Source organism: Podarcis erhardii, assembly GCF_964252035.2.
Source record: "Podarcis erhardii genome assembly, chromosome: 6".
NCBI classification, from domain to species: domain Eukaryota; kingdom Metazoa; phylum Chordata; class Lepidosauria; order Squamata; family Lacertidae; genus Podarcis; species Podarcis erhardii.
The window spans coordinates 76,739,755-76,760,144 of record NC_138510.1 but is presented as its reverse complement, the minus strand read 5'-3'; the positions used below and the strand labels follow the sequence as shown (position 1 = coordinate 76,760,144).

The window sequence follows — 20,390 nt, the reverse complement described above, 5'->3', positions numbered from 1 at the left end:
AGTTTCTGCGTGTGGAAAGTCTGAGTGATACTTTCCCCAGGTGGGAAGGATTGAGTAACAAGTGTGTTATCCTTGCAGCTAAAGTTACGAACACATTATATCTTTACCATATGGTCCCTGACATTGCCCCTGCAGACCCACATTAACATTTTACATTACATGGTGGTAAAAAGTGAATGTATTAAGCACCCTTCTGCTAAAATTGCTGCCTATGACACAACTATAAACAGTATTATAAAACAGTGGTTCCCCAATTCCACCCAACTACAAGACAACTTGAGAGTCTTACCAGGCTACTTAATTTTTTCCCCTGCCTGCTGTAGCAAATGTGATGCACTGGTGCTAGATGTACTCTCTGCTTTTTAATTGTGCTGTTATTGCTTCTTTTACTTCTTACTGAAATTATTGTATAGAACTCAAATTATATTGTATTTTATGGTAAGAATTCACATAATCCATAGAATTCAAATTGCAAGACAACAAAATACAATATAAGAAATAAAAGAAGCAATTCAAATGCAATTAAAAATTAAGAAAATTTCATGTGGTGGATGGGCCGTCGCCCGTCTTCAACCAGAAATCCATACACACACCACAGACCACCTGAATGAAACTCTGTTCGCAGACCAGTTTAGGAAGTCTTGTTCTAAAACACAGACATGTTTGGCAGAAAGTGTTATTCTCTCAGTCTGCAGATGAACTTAATGGCTGCATTTTTATACGCAATGAGTGCAGTGTATTAAATGACTTTGTTCAGTCCTCTCAGAAGTATGGCATCTACAGCTGAGTTGGATACCAGTTAAGCAGACAATATACATAAAGAGAACAATTACCTATAATAATATAGGTTCAACACAATGAGATTTGTAATAAAGTATAAAAAATCAGGAGTGAATGAAATGGTTACAATTATTGTAAATGAGGTGTAAAAACACAAGTTGCATACTTCAGTAGGGAAGACCTTTTCCTTTCCCTCCTATTGCTGTAATATTAATTTCTGAACCTTGTGTTATTCACTAATACGTCTTTAATCAGTCATTCTGACTACTGGGGATTAATATTGTTTCTGTTTGGGTCCTGAGACCTTGCCAACATTGGTGAGTTTTAAAGTGATAAAATTTCTGTAGAAGAAAGCGGAAAAGATAATATAATATAAATCTATGCTTGAATAGTGCAACTGTGGATGTGCAAATGTACTCTCCTCCCTAGCTGTGGGACATGTGTGTTTACTGCACCCTTTCAATTAAGCATCAGTACATCCCAACAGTATGGCTACAACAAACCATATTCTGATGGCAGTTCCATTTATCCACACATATCTTTTATATGTGAATTAAATCTGCAAAGGGCTAAGTTACAAGTGTTCGCATACTAGGAATTGGTAGGCCACACTAATTAGCTGGTATGCTAATAATAAGAACAGCTATTAATATTAGTTTTTTGTGAGCCACAGAACTGGATTTTTTTTAAAAAATAGAAAAGAGTTCCTACACAGTAAAAATGCAACAGAAGGCCAAGAATAGACATTCATCTTGAATTTAAATATTTAGCATTTTCACAAGCCTGTGACTACAAGAGAATGTATTACATTTAGATGGGATTTAGATCTTTGACATGAAGCGGATATTTGCATAGTGTGACAAATATCAAACTGACATTATGCTGTCTCATTTGATGACTTCCAAATGTCAGAGTGCAAGAACTTGTGTGTGGGGACCTCAGTGACTTTAGATAGTGTCAGTTTAAAAGACATTTACATTGACTTATTATTTTTTAAAAAATATTTAAATGTATTAAATGTATTAAACAAAGCATTGTTAAGAAAGGAAGATGGTTGCTGGGGGAGTGGGAAGGGAGGAAAAGATTGTCATAAAAGAAGAAGGTGGTAAGTTTCAGCTAATTTTCATAGACGCCTTTCTGACAGGAGCAAGCAATACTTTGCTGCACTTTTGACAGCCTCTCTTCAACTGTTTCTGGCACCTGCCGCTCATTCCCCTATTAGTTTGTAAATATTTCATACTTACAGGTATGAAATATGTAGACTTCTGAAACATGGCCACACTGCTGTTTTTAATTGTTTTTTTGCCTTAGTGAAGTGAATTTTTTGTGGGCCTGCTGCTTTACGTGCAATTATCTTTGCACAGCAGCAGCAAGGAAACTGTGGTTTTGTTAAGCACCCTTTCACTTGGGCAGCTGCGGCCATGGTACCTTGGAAAATGCTTGTTTGTATATATTTCCCACCTGACCCTAAGAGCTCATGGCCCGCCACAGCAACTATGAAGGCGACGTGGGCCTGTGTATTTTTAAGCACCCACAATAAAATACAAATATGTTTTGAGGGAGCCTTGGGAGAAGGTGCTGCTGATGGTTCCCTCCTCTGCCAGTGGACCCTGGCCGTGAGCTTATTCTGGCAGGTGGCTGTGTATAACCACCCATTTATTTTCCCACAATGCTCCAGGATGACACTAGCTGAAAGCAGCGGTGGTTGTGAGGATTTTGCGCTGCCTTCAACCGGACTGCCGTACAAACAGAAAGCGTGTCCTTGATTTCCCCTTGCCCACACTCTTGCCAATAAGGCGCAATCCTGGGCCCTGCCCTGCCCTGCCCACATATAAATCATATCTTGGAGCACCTAATTCCCCATGAACTCTCCTTGCTATGAATAACTTCACAGGAAGCCTTGTCTCTATTTAGCTGACAGAGGCTTTTGGTGGAGACTTTCGAGATACGTTCCATATAAGGCTTTTTCTTTTGTAGGTAATTGTTTTGAGCCACTTCACATGATGTTACTACATGGGTTGGGTTGCCCTGTCTATTTTTGCCACGGATTGCTTTTTTTAAAAAAAATTTAGTTGCCACCTTTTATTTCTCTTTTTATCCAGCCTTTTGTCAAAGGAGCTCAAACAGCTCTTTTCACAACAACCTTGTGAGGTAGCTTAGGCTGACACAAGATGACTGGGCCCCAACACCACACCGTTTGAACTCTGTGATGGAGGTGGGGGCAGGATTCGGACTCGGGTCTCACCCTGTTTTACGTGCAGTGCTCTAACCACTATGCCATGTTTAGGACTGAACTACTTTTAGCATTTCTTGGAATTGTTCAAGATTACTTATCTGTGAATTAAAGATTGCCTATTCAATGGCATTCAGTGCCGACAGCAGGCCAGGAAGGTTTCAGATACCCGAGAAGAGTTACAAAGTACCATATGACCATAATTTTCCAATTTGCGCACTTTCAGTTTATGTTGTTTCCCATGCACAAGTTTTGTTTAAAGGTCCTTTGTTAAAAAAAAAAAAAACAATTCTGAAAGTAATCAAACTTCACACCTTAGGAATGCAGAGCCTCTGGCTGTTCTTATTGTTAAATTTACAGTGCTTTGTCCCGAAGAAACGGGCTTCTTTTCATCACAATGTACACAACGTTGGTTATTGAGGTAACCAAGAATCAGCTGTCAGCGCCAGAAGCCGCATCCTTTGCCTTTGCCTTAATGAGCGAAGGAGGCGGAGCGCCCCCTTGTGGACACGGGACTCCTTTTCAAGCCCGTCCCCGTTTTCAATCCGGGCGGAAGGGGCGGCGCGTCTCTCTGCCATGTCGGACTTGGCTTTAGAGGAGCTCTCTGCCATTGCCGCGATTTACTGCGGGGAAGATGAATGCGAAGTGCTGGAGGTGTCAGGTGACTGTTTCTCAATCCTAGCACCGCTGGCTTAGTGACCCATAACCGGGAGGTTTTGCTGAGAACCTCCTAATCACGACTGACGGGAGCAGCTTTTAGCACACCTGCTTTCAAAAACAACAACAACGCGGGGAGGGGAAAAGACCCGTTTGAAAAGCAGGGGTTCCCATAAAAACGAGGAGGGGGAAATTCTGTGCGGCTCCTGGAGGGCAGAGAAGAAGCTATGAAGGCCGCAAAAGCAGCAAGCGGTAGATGAATGCAGCTTTTATCAGCCCATCAAAATCAGATTTACTTTTGATTCTCATTAGCAAAGATGAATTTCCCCCTTTCAGCAACCCCCTAGTTTCCCCTCCCCTTTGAAATCATTGCACAGTTTTTAAAAATAATAATAATAGGAATGCTTCATCTGTTGTCCAAGTGCCTGCTTCATCAGTTTTTATCCCTATGCTTTCCCTTAAAGAGTATCCTTAAGCATAAGCATAAGCACAGTGCCATTGTCTGGTTGCTTATTTTTCCTGTTTTGTACGCAGCCATGGATAAAGGGGGAACGGGTTGCATTTGAGAAGGGCGTGAGCATAATTGAGAGAAAACCCCGGCGGAAGCCCTGGAGAGCAGCTGCCTGTCAGTGTAGACTACTACACTGAGCATAATGGATCCATTGGTGTTACAGTGGTACCTCAAGTTACATACGCTTCAGGTTACACACTCCGCTAACCCAGAAATAGTGCTTCAGGCTAAGAACTTTCCTTCAGGATGAGAACAGAAATCGGGCTCTGGCGGCGTGGCAGCAGCAGGAGGCCTCATTAGCTAAAGTGGTGCTTCAGGTTAAGAACAGTTTCAGGTTAAGTATGGACCTCTGGAATGAACTTAGTACAGTGGTACCTCGGGTTACAGACACTTCAGGTTACAGACACTTCAGGTTACAAACTCTGCTAACTCAGAAATAGTACCTCGGGTTAAGAACTTTCCTTCAGGATGAGAACAGAAATCGTGCGGCAGCAGCAGGAGGCCCCATTAGCTAAAGTGGTTCTCAGGTTAAGAACAGTTTCAGGTTAAGAACGGACCTCCGGAATGAATTAAGTTCTTAACCCGAGGTACCACTGTATATGGTTGCTTCCTATGTTCCAACAAGCGGGAGACGCAGGCTAGCTTGAGACTTTCTGGCCCATGGTCATCCTGTGAGTTTCATGGCTGAGTTGGGGTTTGAGGCCTGGTCTCCTAGGTCCAAATTCCATAAGTCAAGCTACTGTATTACGGGGCCTAAGTTCTTGAGTGCATGGTGGTTTTTAATGGCATAAATAAGCACCAATGCAAAAACTAAATAAATCTAGGAGTAGATACACTAGGTAACTCTTGTTCCTGCTTGCTTACGGTTCTTCTTTTTTAAAAGTATATATATATTTTTAAAAAGGATAAAATCAGTGGTTTGATTTCAGCCAGGGCACTTGAGACATTACAAGAACTTTTTTTTTTTCCTGATTCACTGCCACTTTTCTGAATAGGCCCACAAACAAGATGTAGTGTGAAACAGAGGTTCAAAAACAGGCAAAACTAAGTTTGTTGTTTGTTGTGTGCGTTATGTGTGTGCAGGCGCTGCCCTTTTTCTTCAAGTTATGCAGTGTTTCTAAAAACATTTTAAGCAACGTGCTGAGACATTCCCTCGCCTTTCTCTCCCTCCATATAAGTTCCTATTCCTTCCCAGAGAAACCCCTTTAAATAACAGACAGCAGCTGCAGAGGAGCAGCCAGTGGTCTGACTGCTCACGTAGGCAACATACATGATCCCAGAACTCCAGTTTTCAGAGCCAAGCGGATGTTGCCTTCCTGTGTGTTTTATTGACAGAGAGTGGCTTGATGGCGATATATTTTGGCTTAGATGTATGCAGTGAGATGTAAGCTGATGCCCTCATCCAAAATAAAATACCCGTGAGATTTCTCTTGCATTCCTTTATCTGTACTTTATTGTACAAAAGGGCGATTGTCCGGGATCAATCAGGTGTTCAGGAAAGATTAAGTGCCTACTGAGTGAGCCCATTAAAAAATGAGCAGCTAACTTGAGCTGTGTACACACCATACATTTAAAACACCTCCCCCCAAAATCCTGAGAGCTGCAGTTCCCAGCACCTTTAAACTACAACTCCCAGGATTGTTGTTGGTTTTTTTGCCAGGAGACGGGGAATGTGCTTTACATGTATGGTGGATACACAGCTCTGTTGATGATATTTGAGAGTCCCTTCCCTCTCTGTCATCTTTCCCCCCCTCTCCATCAACTGATACCTTCTTCCTTTTCTGTCAAGCGGGGGCGGGGGAAGGAAATCCCAATTTCCTACTGGATATGTTTTCTCTCAGGCGTTTTTTGAATCTTAGCACGGGGGGGGGGGGAATAAAATGATGTAAGTTTTATTTATTTTATTTTTCTCCTCCCGGCTCAAATGTCTGTAAACATGCAAAGTGTTCCCATTCTGTTCCCATCTCTCTTGTAAGCATTGCCCTTGTAGCCTGCTTTTCTGTCAACACCTGCTGGCAAGCTGAACCAAACATTCTCCGCTGCTGCCAGTCGCCTCCGAAGACCCCAAGGCTGCTTTGCAGGAGTTTACTGTCGGACTGCTAAACATCACTAATGCACATTAAATATGCATCTGACTATGTTCCAAAAACAGTTCAGCTGTTTCCCCCACTGCTGTGTTCTACAAATGTGTGGCAATTTCTCTGTTAAAACTCAGCGTCCCCTGCCCGCAGCATTGTAGCCTTTCAAACAGCGTTCCAGGGGACGTTGAGTCCTTCTGAAACCTACGAGGCATTTTTGAATGAGATCAGTAATGGTAGGCAGACTTTTCCTTTAAAAAAGAGCTGGCCCATCTTTGCCACCTCTGTCTCCAGTGTGCAGCCATTGTGTGGTGGGTGCATTCTGTGCTGGTCTGTGCTTTGCATGAACTGAGCTTAGAAACCTCTGCAACAGACAGAGTGTTCCTTGGGAGAAAAGCGCATGTGAAGAAAGGGATCCCCGGAGATCGAAAATTTGAAAACCACTGCTCTCAGATACTGAGCCAGATTGGATGATCATGCCTCAAATGGTCATTGGATCAATTCACACAGAACACTTTCACCTCTCCCTTCACTCAAACTGTGGTTAAGCCAGGAATCTCCTGATTAACCATAGTTTCCCATTACATCCAGTTTGAGAAACTATGGTTAACTATAGACTTCCTGGTTTGTTTACTTACACCAAGAAGTGGCTGCATATGCCCTCTAAATAATTTGTTCATATTTTGACTTAATAAGCCACTATATCACCATCTGAATGTGGCCCATTGTGACAGTTTATTTTTCCTTGCTTCTGCATTACATGCACACCTAAAAGTTACCCTAAATAATTAATCCCAGTCTCTCTTATAATTAATGGTAGCAAATCCAGCTTGGCTTCTTTTTTCTCCTTGTCAAATTTTTGTTATAAAAAGGTTACACATCTTTACTGTTTCTAACTTTTGACATAGCAGAGAGTCTAATGGGTGTCAATTTTCTGTCACAATTTTTATATATATATATCGTATATATATAACAAATTGTGATGAGTAAATGAATGACACTAGCCAGAATTTGCTTGACTTGCTAAAGGGAATTGTAGAAACTGGAGATTTGTGTTCTGTTTTCCAAGAGTAAGTTCTCCAGGTTTAAAGAGGGGATGGGGAGCTGCCTTTGTCTGGTGGGCTAGATCCTTATCTCTCCTTATCTCTCCTTGTGAGCCATTTTGACAGGTGATCTGGGCCATAGTGTAGCCATCTCTGCTCAAAGAACAGGAGAAGCTTGCTGTCTTTCTCACAACGATTGTCATAGGCTGCAAACAAATGCACATTTGATTTATTAACACATTAATCAGCGAAGGTTTTGTTAATCAGGTGTCAAACCCTATCTTTGGTCTGGTTAGAATATATATTTTAAAAACTCTATAAATAACTGTCAAAAGAGGATTATAAAAATTAGACGATAATATGCTTTGGGAATGCAGGCAAGACATTTTATTTCCAGCATCAAGCTGGAGATCTTTTGTGCCTCCCAGTCCTGCAAAATGTTCCAGTATGAGATATGTATCAGTTTTGCAAAACAAAACTAGTTTTACTGCTGTGGATCCCAGGAGTGTCTTTGTAGCATCCAAATTAGATTGAATAATTTATGAAAATGCTTACTGTTAAAATACAAATCGGCTGAAATGTTGCTTACCCATGTTTAGGGTTGGAAAAAATCCCATACGCCTGATCACCGAGGCACTAGGCCTGGGCGATATATCAATATATCTCCCAGGACCGGTATGAGGAGCGGACCGCGATGTCGGCTTCACTCAGTGGTATATCACTGGTGAAACCGCCACCGCTCCTGAGTCCCTCTGCTAGTGACTTTCTATAGTGAGTGCTGCACGAGCATCGAATAATTGTTTGCTAACAGGCATATCTTTCTATCTAGGTTTTCTCTGATTCTTAAGATTGGACCCTGCTATTGCTCGATTGTTTGCTTTTATCTCCATTTTGTATTTTGCACACTGCCTAGATGTTTCAAATATATTCAGCAGTTTGGAAATGCTAATCAACTGAAAACAAATTATGCCCGTTATTAGAGATGGTTGCGTTAAAATCAAGGGACGTGAATGGGTCAGAGTAGAGATTTCTTGAGGTTTGGTGGGTATGGGGTGTTCTCCCTCCACTCGGTCTGAGTTTTCTGAAGCTTAGGAGTGACCCGCTCAACATGCAGCAGGCGTTTTATTGAAAATGATGTGTGAATGAATTTAAATCAGCTAATTAACAAAGGTCTGCTTTACTTTTTCTTGTCTGGCCTCAAAGATTAGTGTTGCCGATAGACCGACATAATTTACTTGTTAATCCACTCTCTCGTCCTCCTCTACGGTTTGCTCAGCTATCTTGCCATAAAACATATATTTGTTCATCAAAATTTGGATTTCTACAGGTAACGCTCAGAAATGCACAATGAGTGGGTGACACAGAAAGCCGGCAAAAAGGGAAAAAAGGAGGGGTAGAGAGGGAGCCCTTTCTAGCTGACACCAAACACAGAAAACAATTTGAAGTATGCCAGCACTAAATTTACTGATGATAAGCATGCAGCTGGGGGAAATGAGTGAGAATGTGCTGGGTTTCCAACTTATTAGCACAATAAATGTCAACAGAATGGTAATTTACTGCTCTCTATTTCAGATAGCACCTCTTGTGAAAGAGTCAGGCAAATAGAAGGTGCTATTACAGGTAGGTAGGGAGACTTCTTGTAATCCGCCAACTTCAGCTGCCAGCGGCCCTTCTGAGTCAGGGCTGATATCATGTTCAGCCTGATATGTCAGTATTATTTTGAAATGTGCAAGAAAAATAACCCCAAAGCAAACTCGAGGCACAAAGAAGAAGAAGAAGAAGAGTTTGGATTTGATATCCCGCTTTATCACTACCCGAAGGAGTCTCAAAGCGGTTAACATTCTCCCTTCCTCCCCCACAACAAACACTCTGTGAGGTGAGTGGGGCTGAGAGACTTCAGAGAAGCGTGACTGGCCCAAGGTCACCCAGCAGCTGCATGTGGAGGAGCGGGGAATCGAACCCGGTTCCCCAGATTACGAGTCCACTGCTCTTAACCACTACACCACACTGGCTCCAGGTGGCCGGCTGGTTTTGCATTGCAGGCCTTGGCGCATGAGGCAGGACAAGGAAGATAATAAGATAAAGGACATTGGTTTTGGGTTAAAATAGGCCTCCACTTTATTGATTGCAGGTGTAAGTAGGCTTTGGCGAAGGCATTGGGTATGTATCTCCTTCCTTTTTTTTAATTTGCATTTTATTTATTTGTTAACATTCTTATATTACATCAGTAAATGTTAAAACAAAACAAATTCCTTCCAGTAGCACCTTAAAGACCAACTAAGTCAGTTCTTGGTATGAGCTTTCGTGTGCATGCACACTTCTTCAGATACACTGAAACAGAAGTTTCCAGACCCTTCTATATAGTGAGAAGGTGGGGAGGGGTATTACTCAGAAGGGTGGTGGGAATGGGTGATTGGCAGATAGCTGTGATGAGCCTGTTGACGACTCTTAACGACTGCAATAGGTCTTACAGGAAAAAGCAAGGGGTGAAAAGGTGAAAAATGGCTTTGTCATGTATAATGAGATAAGAATCCAAGGTCTTTGTTCAGACCAGGTTTCTCCATTGTTTTGAGTTTGGTGATAAGTTGTAATTCAGCAGCTTCTCTTTCCAGTCTATTTCTGAAATTCCTTTGTAGTAAAACAGCTACTTTGAGATCTTGTATAGAATGTCCTGGGAGATTGAAATGTTCTCCTACTGGTTTCTCTGTCTTGTGATTCCTGATGTCCGATTTATGTCCGTTTATTCTTTGGCGTAAGGTCTGGCCTGTTTGTCCAATATAGAGAGCTGAAGGACACTGTTGGCATTTTATGGCATACACAATGTTAGACGATGAGCAATTAAATAGTCCCGAGATGGTATGTGTGATGTTGTTGGGGCCAGTAATGGTGTTGTCCGGGTGTATGTGGCAGCAAAGTTGGCATCTGGGTTTATTGCAGGCTCTGGTGCCAGTGTCCGTGTTAGGTCTGGTTGTAGGTCTGGTTCCCACAATAATACTACAACCAGACCTAACACGGACACTGGCACCAGAGCCTGCAATAAACCCAGATGCCAACTTTGCTGCCACATACACCCGGACAACACCATTACTGGCCCCAACAACATCACACATACCATCTCGGGACTATTTAATTGCTCATCGTCTAACATTGTGTATGCCATAAAATGCCAACAGTGTCCTTCAGCTCTCTATATTGGACAAACAGGCCAGACCTTACGCCAAAGAATAAACGGACATAAATCGGACATCAGGAATCACAAGACAGAGAAACCAGTAGGAGAACATTTCAATCTCCCAGGACATTCTATACAAGATCTCAAAGTAGCTGTTTTACTACAAAGGAATTTCAGAAATAGACTGGAAAGAGAAGCTGCTGAATTACAACTTATCACCAAACTCAAAACAATGGAGAAACCTGGTCTGAACAAAGACCTTGGATTCTTATCTCATTATACATGACAAAGCCATTTTTCACCTTTTCACCCCTTGCTTTTTCCTGTAAGACCTATTGCAGTCGTTAAGAGTCGTCAACAGGCTCATCACAGCTATCTGCCAATCACCCATTCCCACCACCCTTCTGAGTAATACCCCTCCCCACCTTCTCACTATATAGAAGGGTCTGGAAACTTCTGTTTCAGTGTATCTGAAGAAGTGTGCATGCACACGAAAGCTCATACCAAGAACTGACTTAGTTGGTCTTTAAGGTGCTACTGGAAGGAATTTGTTTTGTTTTGACTATGGCAGACCAACACGGCTACCTATCTGTATCAGTAAATGTTGTCATATTACATTACAGGACTTACTATAATTTCTAACATGTATACAAAAATTATATGCAAATTTTATATACCTAGAAAGAAAATGAAGAAAAAAAAGAACAAAGAGAAAAAACAAAAACAAAGTCATCTCCTCCTAATGGATTAATTGGCCGGGTTGACCCTGGATTTTGGCGTACATTGAATCAGTCCTACCAGGAGTGTCATATTGGAAGGTTGCTGTAGCCTAACAACCTCTGTGTGGGCTCCTGGACAGAGACACCCCCTCGCGGACCCCTTTAGTGGGGTACCCAAAAGGCTAAGAATCTAGCTCAATGCCTTATCTGCCATCAAGTTATGATTGCTGGCAAAAACCTCCCAAGTGGCCCAATTTGTCTGCAGGAAAAAAATATCCTTCCCTGGCTTCCAATACAGCAACTCTACAATTCTGTGCTTCAGTGAGTATTCCATGTGGACTGACCTGAAATCTGGACAGGACCAAATCTGATGCTCAGGGCGAAGGATCCAGTGCCAAACCCAAATGGATGGCTCGGGCGTGGCCTCTTTATATAAGAAATAGGTGAACCTTACCTGGAACCTGGGTCAGTCAGGTCCGCCGCTGCCGCCATGCCTTCCCCCAGCCAACTTGAAACTGGTCTGTTCAAATGGGGGATGCTCTGTCAGTTTGCATTTCTTAGTACAGAAAGTATTGATCTGATGTGTGGAGATCTTTCCTATTCTACTTAGTTCAAGAGTGTTCTGGAAGGTTTCTTTCTATGTGAAAGAAACAGGCAGAAGGTTTCTGATGTTTGGGTTATTCCTTCTGGAAAGCTGAGTACAGCTGGTTTAAATTGGTTCTGTTATCCTTTCTGTCAAGGTCATGCTGACTATAATAGTCAGGCCAGGAGGAGCCTGGGTTTCACACTTTCTCTTTCTGTCACTTTGTTCTGGTGTGGTGTTCTGTTCTGTATGCTATAGAGTTAAGGTTCAGTCTTATTATAAGTTATAAGTAAGTTTAAGTCAAGTCTGCTGCAACTAGATTTCTTATGGACTGTGCCTATCCAGAATGTATTGGATTTGTGACCACTATGCTCATTTGCCTTCAGTAGCAGTAAAGCTCTGCTAGGTGAAGTACAATTGCCTCTGGGCTATTTTTTGGGAACTCTGCAACGTGTTTAAGTTTTTTCCTCCTCACATGATGTGCCCGGCACTCTGTGCGGCCATGGGGGGAGGCGCTGACATCTCCCAGTGGCTGCATTGGGTGGGAAAATGGCGTCAGCAAGTGAAACAGGAGACTAGGGTTGCAGTTTGATATGCTGTAGGCCAGGGTTGGGAAATCTCTTGACAGCAGTCCAGATCATGAGACCTTGAGGCCTCATGATTTAGACAATGGTAGTCTCTCCAAGATCAAACCGTTCCATTCTGAAGGAAATCAGCCCTGAGTGCTCACTGGAAGGACAGATCCTGAAGCTGAGGCTTCAATACTTTGGCCACCTCATGAGAAGAGAAGACTCCCTGGAAAAGACCCTGATGTTGGGAAAGATTGAGGGCACAAGGAGAAGAGGACGACAGAGGGTGAGATGGTTGGACAGTGTTCTCGAAGCTACCAGCATGAGTTTGACCAAACTGCAGGAGGCAGTGGAAGACAGGTGTGCCTGGCGTGCTCTGGTCCATGGGGTCACGAAGAGTCGGACACGACTAAACAACAACAACAAAAGTCTCTCCAAGCTGTTTCCCCTTCCTGATGCTGCTCTGTGATTAGCTTTTCTGTATTTGCCTATCAGTCAGTACCTCTGTGTCCCTCTTGTTTCCTTGAAAGTGCCCATGGAAGAGAGGTGCAATGTCTTCCTCTTAGGGCAACGCACTCTACTGAGGAGGAGACTCCATTTCTCGGCACGCTGTTCATAGTGCTCAGGGTTGTCGGAACCATTTCAGCTCATGTCACTCACTAAACTGTCTTCATCTGTTCTTTGGCAGAGGGCACTGAAGCTTGCGAAGCCGTGTCAGCCATGAGGAATGGGCGGGAGGCAGGAATCAGACATAGCTCCATTGCCCATCCCATGAAGCCGAGGTAGATCTTGGGAGGTAGGGAAGAGACAAGCCACTTCAAAAGAACTCATCTGAAACTTGGGGCTGCTTCGCTGCATCTTTCAGATCTGTCTCTCCCAACCCCTTCAGAATGAATCAAGTTGACATTTTAGCAACTTTTTGAAGGAATGGGGTGAAGTGGTTGGAACACATCAAAGAAACGATGTAGTGAAGATCTGAAAAAAGAGCACCTTTCATCTTACACCCTAACTTTTTTCTGTTTTAGTAGAAGCAGATGAGATCCTTGTCCCCTCTTAATTTAGCAAAAGCGCCGCTATTGTTTCACGCTGGCTGCATTGCTGTTGGAAAACAGCACAGTACAAAAAAACCACGTGCCGTTCTACTCCTTTTTCCCATTGCCTTTGATTCAGGCGATTAGTCTGATGACAATAATGAAACTCAGCATTTTTATAGCACGTTCCAAGTGTTCAAAGCCTTTCGTGTTGCAGTAATTCTTTCAGCAGCTGTCTAGAAAATAGGGCTGTAATGGCAGCGTTGCCAGTTTAGTGGCTATGGCTGAGGGAAGATTTCAACCGGGAGCTTCCTGGTTCACAGTTTTAGTCATACAGTACAATATACACTTAAAATAGAAGAAAAAATTATGGTACGCTTGCAGGTCGGTCGTTTCTGTTGGCTTGGAAGTTACGTATTTTCGAGCATGTTTTGTGCATAACTAGGGTTTCAGTGGATAGTCTGGGATCTTGTGGTCTGCGATCTCTCCGACTTTATTCTGTACTGCCAAAATGCCTGTTGTTATGACAAGTATGGTACGTGTAAAGCAAAGGTTCATAAATTGCAGGGGTCTCCTATAAAGGGTACTGTGAACTCTAAAGACATAACTTAGCTGGGATAGCTCAGTCAGTAGAGCATGAGACTCTGAATCTCAGAGTCATGGGGTTCGAGCCCCCCGTTGGGCAAAAGATTCCTGCATTGCAGGGGGTCGGACTAGATGACCCTCGCGGTCCCCTCCAACTCTATGATTCTATGATTCTCTAAGAAGAACTGTGCTAGACCATATCCAGAGTCCATCTAGGCCAGTCAGATGGTTCAGAAAGGTCCACAAATAAGTCATGAAGTCAACGGTGCTTCCTTGTAGTATATTTGTACCCATAGCAACTGGTATTCAATTAGGGGTACCCTTTCTCTCAACAGTATTGTTCATTTATTTTATTTTATTTTTCAAAAATATGCTGCTCTACTTCCCAGTTGGGAAACCAGAGTGATGCACAATATAAGGAAAACCACCAATGCAAAATAATTTACACCATCATTATCATTATCATATTTTTTTAAAACCCCTCACAATCTTCTAATAGCCATTGAAAGACAAATTTGTGGGGCTAGGCTTAAAACCATCTAAGCCATTCACATTTGGTAGTAGCCAGTTCCATAAACAGTCAGCCAGTTTTTGCCATTTGCCTACCCTTGGTTCTGTTTCAATGGCTGGAAACTGGCTCTTATATAAATATAATATCAGATAATTCTCCATCAAACCAAACCTTACAATCTTCTAAGTGAGAGTCATCTTAATTGATTTTTCATTGTCTCCTGAAAATCTGTCTTCCTGTACTGTCTGAACATTAGCTGTAAGTTTTTCTTCTTCTGTGGGACTGGGTTTTATCTTGCCAAAGACTTGTGAACTTTCCCCCTTTCTGAAGCATTAACAAGAATTGTGCAGCATTTGACAACGTTTAAAGCAAAAATTTAACGTTACTGTAAAGCCATCATTTTTTGCTCAAACTGCAAGTTAATGTTAAGCATGCACTTCAAATTGCCCTCTTACCATTCTTTTTTTGTTTTGCAGAAAGCAGCTTCAGGCAACTGTGATCTAGATATAGGGGGATTAATACCCCCAACATAGGAAGTTGGGGATATTAATCCTTCTTTCTTTGCACTGTTTTCTCTTGAAAAATCGTCCTGCCCTATCTGTGTCTGAGGGTCTATTTGCTGTAAATAGTTTGACACTTAAGCAACATGACTTTCCTCGCATGAGAAAAAAAAAATAAAAATCAAAGGCTTGCTAATTCACCCTCAAAGAGTCCTGGTTGATCTTAACTAATAGTTCTTGATTAGATGGAATCCATATTTGTATTCCCAAGACTTATATTGAATTTCACCAACACTTAAACAGGCCCTTCCACATTGCTTTCCATTCAAGATCTATTGCTATGAATTCAGGTCCTGGATTAAATTCTTACACGTGTGTTAAAGCATTAATCTCTTCTTTAACCCCTAAACTAAAATGCTTAGGGTAACAATTGGCTGTATTGGCTGTAAACCACAGAGCCTAGGACTTGCCGATCAGAAGCTCGGTGGTTTGAATCACCGCTACGGGGTGAGCTCCCGTTGTTCGGTCCCTGCTCCTACTAACCTAGCAGTTCGAAAGCACGTCAAAGTGCAAGTAGATAAATAGGTACCGCTCTGGTGGGAAGGTAAACGGCGTTTCCATGTGCTGCTCTGGTTTGCTAGAAGCGGCTTAGTCATGTCGGCCACATGACCCGGAAGCTGTACACCGGCTCCCTCGGCCAATAAAGCGAGATGAGCACTGCAACCCCAGAGTCGGTCATGACTAGACCTAATGGTCAGGGGTCCCTTTACCTTTATCCCTCTGCAGTACAAAAATAATCTCACACCAGACATTTTATAGTTAAATGAAATATTAATAGATCATTCAGGTGTCGTTCCCCCCCCCCCCGAGAGTGAGTAAAGCTTTTTTCTGAGGGTAAGAACAAAGAAACAAACAACTGTTGCAAATATGTTTGTTGACTCTCAGTTGATAATTGCTTTTGGATGCTTTTTCAGAGACAGAAGGAATCTCGTTTAGGATTCAGACCAGCGCAAAAGGACCTTTGGGCACAGATATATTGTTGAAGCTGTTGTTTCATTTGCCGATTGGTTACCCGTCAAGCCTGCCGAATATCTCTGTTAGCTCTGAGCAGCTTACAAGGACGCAGTGTGCGGCCGTGAAAGGGAGATTACTTGAGGAAGCAGAGAGGCATTTTTCACAGCCCATGGTACATGAGCTGATTCTCTGGATACAGCAGAATCTTAAGCATGCTGTCGAGCAAGCTGAAGCTTCAGTCTGCAGCGGAGAAAGTACTCTATCAACAGACGGACCTGAGGAGGATGGTGTCTGGATTGCCCTTCTGCGTTTAGATCATATGAGAGCGAAGGGAAAATATGTCAAAACAGTAGAAAAATGGTGTGCAGATCTAAAGCTGACTGGAAGACTGATGTTCATGGGCAAGATGATTCTGATTCTTCTTCAAGGAGACAGAAGGAGCATTAAGGTGCAGACATTGCTCTGATTTGCCGGTTCGGTTGCTGATAGCTCAGAGAACTATGTCAGTTCAAATACATTCAGGGGTTTTTTTTGTATGTTTGTTAGGCGTTTTGTGAAACTGGTTGTTTTATTAACAGCAATGCCTTTTTAAAGTTTAAGCTCTGTGTCCCGTCTGCCGCCCTGCGTGCCCTTTGTATTTAGAGCAGGGTTTCCCGAACTTGTGTCTCCCGCTGTTTTTGGACTACAACTCCCATCATCCGTAGCTAGCAGGACCAGTCGTCAGGGATAATGGGAATTGTAGTCCACAACTATCTGGAAACCCAAGTTTGGGAAATTCTGATTTATAACAAGATTTAGCATTGGGCTAAGAGGGTCTGGTCAGCCGCTAACTTCAACAGGGAGCTTATTTCTTAATTGAAGAAGAGCCAGCAATATTAGCCCCGCCCACTGATCCCCCCACCCCCACCCCGGGCAAAGGGATCTTTTAATCCTCATTTCTCCAGAGCTGTATCTTGGCTGGCATTTGCATGCATTTTCCTCACACATGGAAGAAATCTGCTGAAGTCCATGTTGGGAAAACTTTGTGTCAAACTTCTGTGGCAATTCACACAGGAACTTTGCACAGGAGGAAAAAAAGGCTGGTTTTCAGACAGGAAGCTGGTGGGAATCTGAGGCCTACTGTGGCCTATTCCTATTCTAGGAACAGATGGAACCAAATGCTAACCAAGCAGACTTCTGGTAAATAGTGACCATTGCACTTCCACATCCCTTAGAGACTAATGCATGTGATTATGGCTGCACTGTGGAGAATATGGTGTTCTGTCTTCCTGAAACAATTTTCTTCATAGTTAGTGTAGCAGAATCGTAGTAGAAGCCTGTTTTCTAAGATAGATTACATAATTTGGATCAGGATAAGCCAGCTGCAAACCTAGACATAACTAGGATTTTTTTTTTAAAAAAGGGATAAGTACATGTAACATAACCATAGAGGTAGGAAGGTTGAACGACCCTGTAGACTCCTCATAAATGTTTGTTCTTTCAAAATGTAACTTCCTATATGTCTTACTCATTTAGGGATTTCTATACCACCGTTTACTAAATGGTCACAGGTTGGTTTGTAATTTATGAAGATCGTAAGTCCAGAATGTGAAACACTAAAACAGCAAACTAAAATAATAGCAACAATGGGTTGTTATCCAAAGTAGTGCTAATTACATCCCTGATGGTTTTAAGAAGTTTGTGGGTAGCTCCAGTTAAGAACACTGGAAGACTTGGTGCATATAATAATAATAATAATAATAATAATAATAATAATAATAATAATAATAATAGGCCGGCCAGCACAACTGAAGCATGTCACCAGCGTTCCCTCATGTATCCCATCATGGGTGTATATTTTCCATGCTTTACATGGAAACACAAGTGTAACGCTGGTCTTTCAACTTCAGACTTCACCTGGTCTTTCACCTTTAGTCTTAAGAACCTTGAGATTTTGACCAGGGCAATGCTAAGGACGAACTCCCTCCCCTTTTTATTTTTATTTTTCAGCAATAAAGTTTAATCAACAGGCTCTTATAGTTGACGTTTCATGTTCTGATGTTGTGTGGTGTTTTTTTTGTGTGTGTGTGATTTAGGAATATCTTCTTCTTCAGAAAACCAGCAAGGTGGATGTGGATTCGAGCGGAAAGAAGTGTAAAGAGAAAATGATTAGCGTTCTTTCAGAAACAAAAGCCCAGGCAGCACACAGAAGGTATAATTTAGCACTGTTTCGGCTAGAAAAGCAGCTTTGAATTGATAATTACATTCTGACACGGAAGCAGGCATATTCATGAAGTCTTTCTTGTACAACATAGGTTTCAAGCATTTGAAGTCAAAGAGTACTCAACGCTGGGTGAGCTGCAAAATGAATTCAAGGCTGCGGGCCTGGCAGAACTGTTCAGTGAGTTTGTGCTGGCTCGCTGGAAGTAATTCTGAAGCAGGCACATGTGGCTGAGACTAAAACTGTCATTGAACATATCAAATGGATGCCGAGAGAAGGTAAAATGAAAGGTTTTGGTGGAGGACAGCTCTGAAGTCTCTCTTGCAAAATGTCAGGAAAAAGCTGTCTCCTTGGGAAGTTCTCCTCACACTCAGAACGGGTGATGTTTTTGATTGTGACAACTCTTTGCTGGAACACTTTACGTATTAATGATATTTAAGAACCGTAGGTCAGATGGGAAGCATGGGCAGCACAGAAATCACCCTATTCTTTGGGATCAGGGTGGATTGTTCCTCCTTTCTCCTATAATTAAATGATCTTTTAGAATAATTTGTTTCCAGTGTGACATTTTTTGGGTATGTTTATGCTACTTGGAAAGCTGTACAAGAACAGCCATTTTAAGTTTTATTTCCTCTTGTTTAGATTTGGGGAAATGAGGGGAAATAACTTCGCAGAGATGACTTCCCATGAGCCCTCTGAGCAGCGGACAGGGATGCTGGGATTTGTAGTCTTGCATTCTCTGGAGGGCCATTTTATAGCTAGTCAGATCCTTATAGATGACTGTAGCATTCCTATTTCAGATGTACCACCGCCTCCAACAACATCTGGAAGGCTACAAATTGACTTCCTTTCTCTAGAAACCTGCATCTGGCTGTGGGTAGCCCTTAACAAATTGGGGTGCATCCCTCCCCCACCCTCTGCTTTCATGATACAAAATGGTGCCCAAACACATACAGAAGGTGGTTGAACTTCTTTGGAGTTCATCAAGCTGTAACGAGCTTTGTGATTTTTTCTTCATTTCAAAGCATATGGTTGATGTCATTTCAATCCACACTTGCTTATTTACTGCGACAATAGTAAAAAAGAGAGGGGGAAAAAGAGTGCGGGGGGGGGACCTCTTTCAGTTTTCTGTGGCAGACACTTAAGCATTTCATCTACAGATGAAATTGGTTTGAAAGGCTCTTCGACATCAGATTTATAGCTCGTGTGTTTCAGATGGCAGCATCTGCCTTTGTGACATTTAGGAAACAACCATAAAACATGGATGTTTAAAAGAAAGGAGGGGTTGAACATAGCACAACCTTGGCTGGATCAGACTAAGGCAGTGTTTCTAAAACCTTTGATACAAGGGGCCCATTGCACCTCTGACTATGTGGTATGCTTCGCCTTCACACTTCAGGTGCTATCTAATACTTTCATCCCTCCATCTCTCTAGCCTCATCTAAAACCCATTATCAGCCAGTACAAGTTAAATGTATCTAAGGCTTTTAAAAGATGCCATTTCAAGAGATACCAAAAAGGTGCCACTGTAATTGCAGGTGAGATGTCTGGTGCATGACACCAGTTGAAGATGTGCGAGGGAATCTTTGACCCTCCAGATATTGTTGAATGACAACTTCCATCATCCTCGGCCATGCATGAGGAGTTGAGGTTCGGCAACATTGGAGGGCTGCGGGTTCCCCATACCTGGTCCAAGGAACTACTTTTCTCCCCCAATGTTTCCAGATGAAGAACTGTGATGGAAGAGAGACTTTGTGCTGGCCATCAGGCAATGGCTTTTTCCACCTCCCTTGCCCCACCCTCTAGCCCTAGGAGTCCTTCCCAGACCATGACTTTGAGAACAGCAGAAGCAGCTGGGAAGAGAGGAGAGGAGTTCAGGGATATTCAATTTTTAAAAATATATAAATTGTGCATCCTTGTTTCTCAGCTTGACCCTTTTACATGGTTTTGTATGGGTTTTTTGGTTGTGACTTGCTGTTATTTTTATTGACTACAGTTTAGGAATTCTTTATTGTAGATGGCTAAATGTAAACTGTTTAATAATTATTTGCTGATATTTTATTATACTGTTTACTATTCTAATGGATTATTGAATATTGCTTTATTTTATATAAGTTGATTATTCTAAAGATGTTTTCGTTACGACTTTTTTTTGTATGGGATCAGATTGTTATTAGGTGTGCGATCTTTCCTGTCAATTTGGT

At 42.3% G+C, this 20,390-nt stretch overlaps 1 protein-coding gene and 1 long non-coding RNA gene across 5 annotated transcripts in view; one reads left to right on the top strand and one right to left on the bottom strand.

Moving 5' to 3' along the window:
• Positions 1 to 20,390, bottom strand: part of LOC309344064 — a 207,222-nt gene that overhangs the window by 108,075 nt on the left and 78,757 nt on the right. The window lies entirely within an intron of this gene.
• On the top strand, positions 3,418 to 18,735 carry RWDD3 (RWD domain containing 3). 4 transcript variants are annotated; one of them, XM_081866158.1, is made up of 5 exons: positions 3,418 to 3,674; positions 8,875 to 8,922; positions 15,947 to 16,434; positions 18,080 to 18,177; positions 18,281 to 18,735. In XM_081866158.1, the coding sequence occupies exons 1-5, from the start codon at positions 3,590 to 3,592 to the stop codon at positions 18,393 to 18,395; spliced, it is 834 nt and encodes a 277-aa protein (XP_081722284.1). In that variant the 5' UTR covers positions 3,418 to 3,589; the 3' UTR covers positions 18,396 to 18,735. The 4 variants fall into 4 exon arrangements, with proteins under 4 accessions (XP_081722284.1, XP_081722283.1, XP_081722285.1 ...); XM_081866157.1 differs by having other exon boundaries at positions 3,425 to 3,674; positions 18,062 to 18,177; XM_081866159.1 differs by lacking the exon at positions 8,875 to 8,922 and having other exon boundaries at positions 3,432 to 3,674; positions 18,062 to 18,177.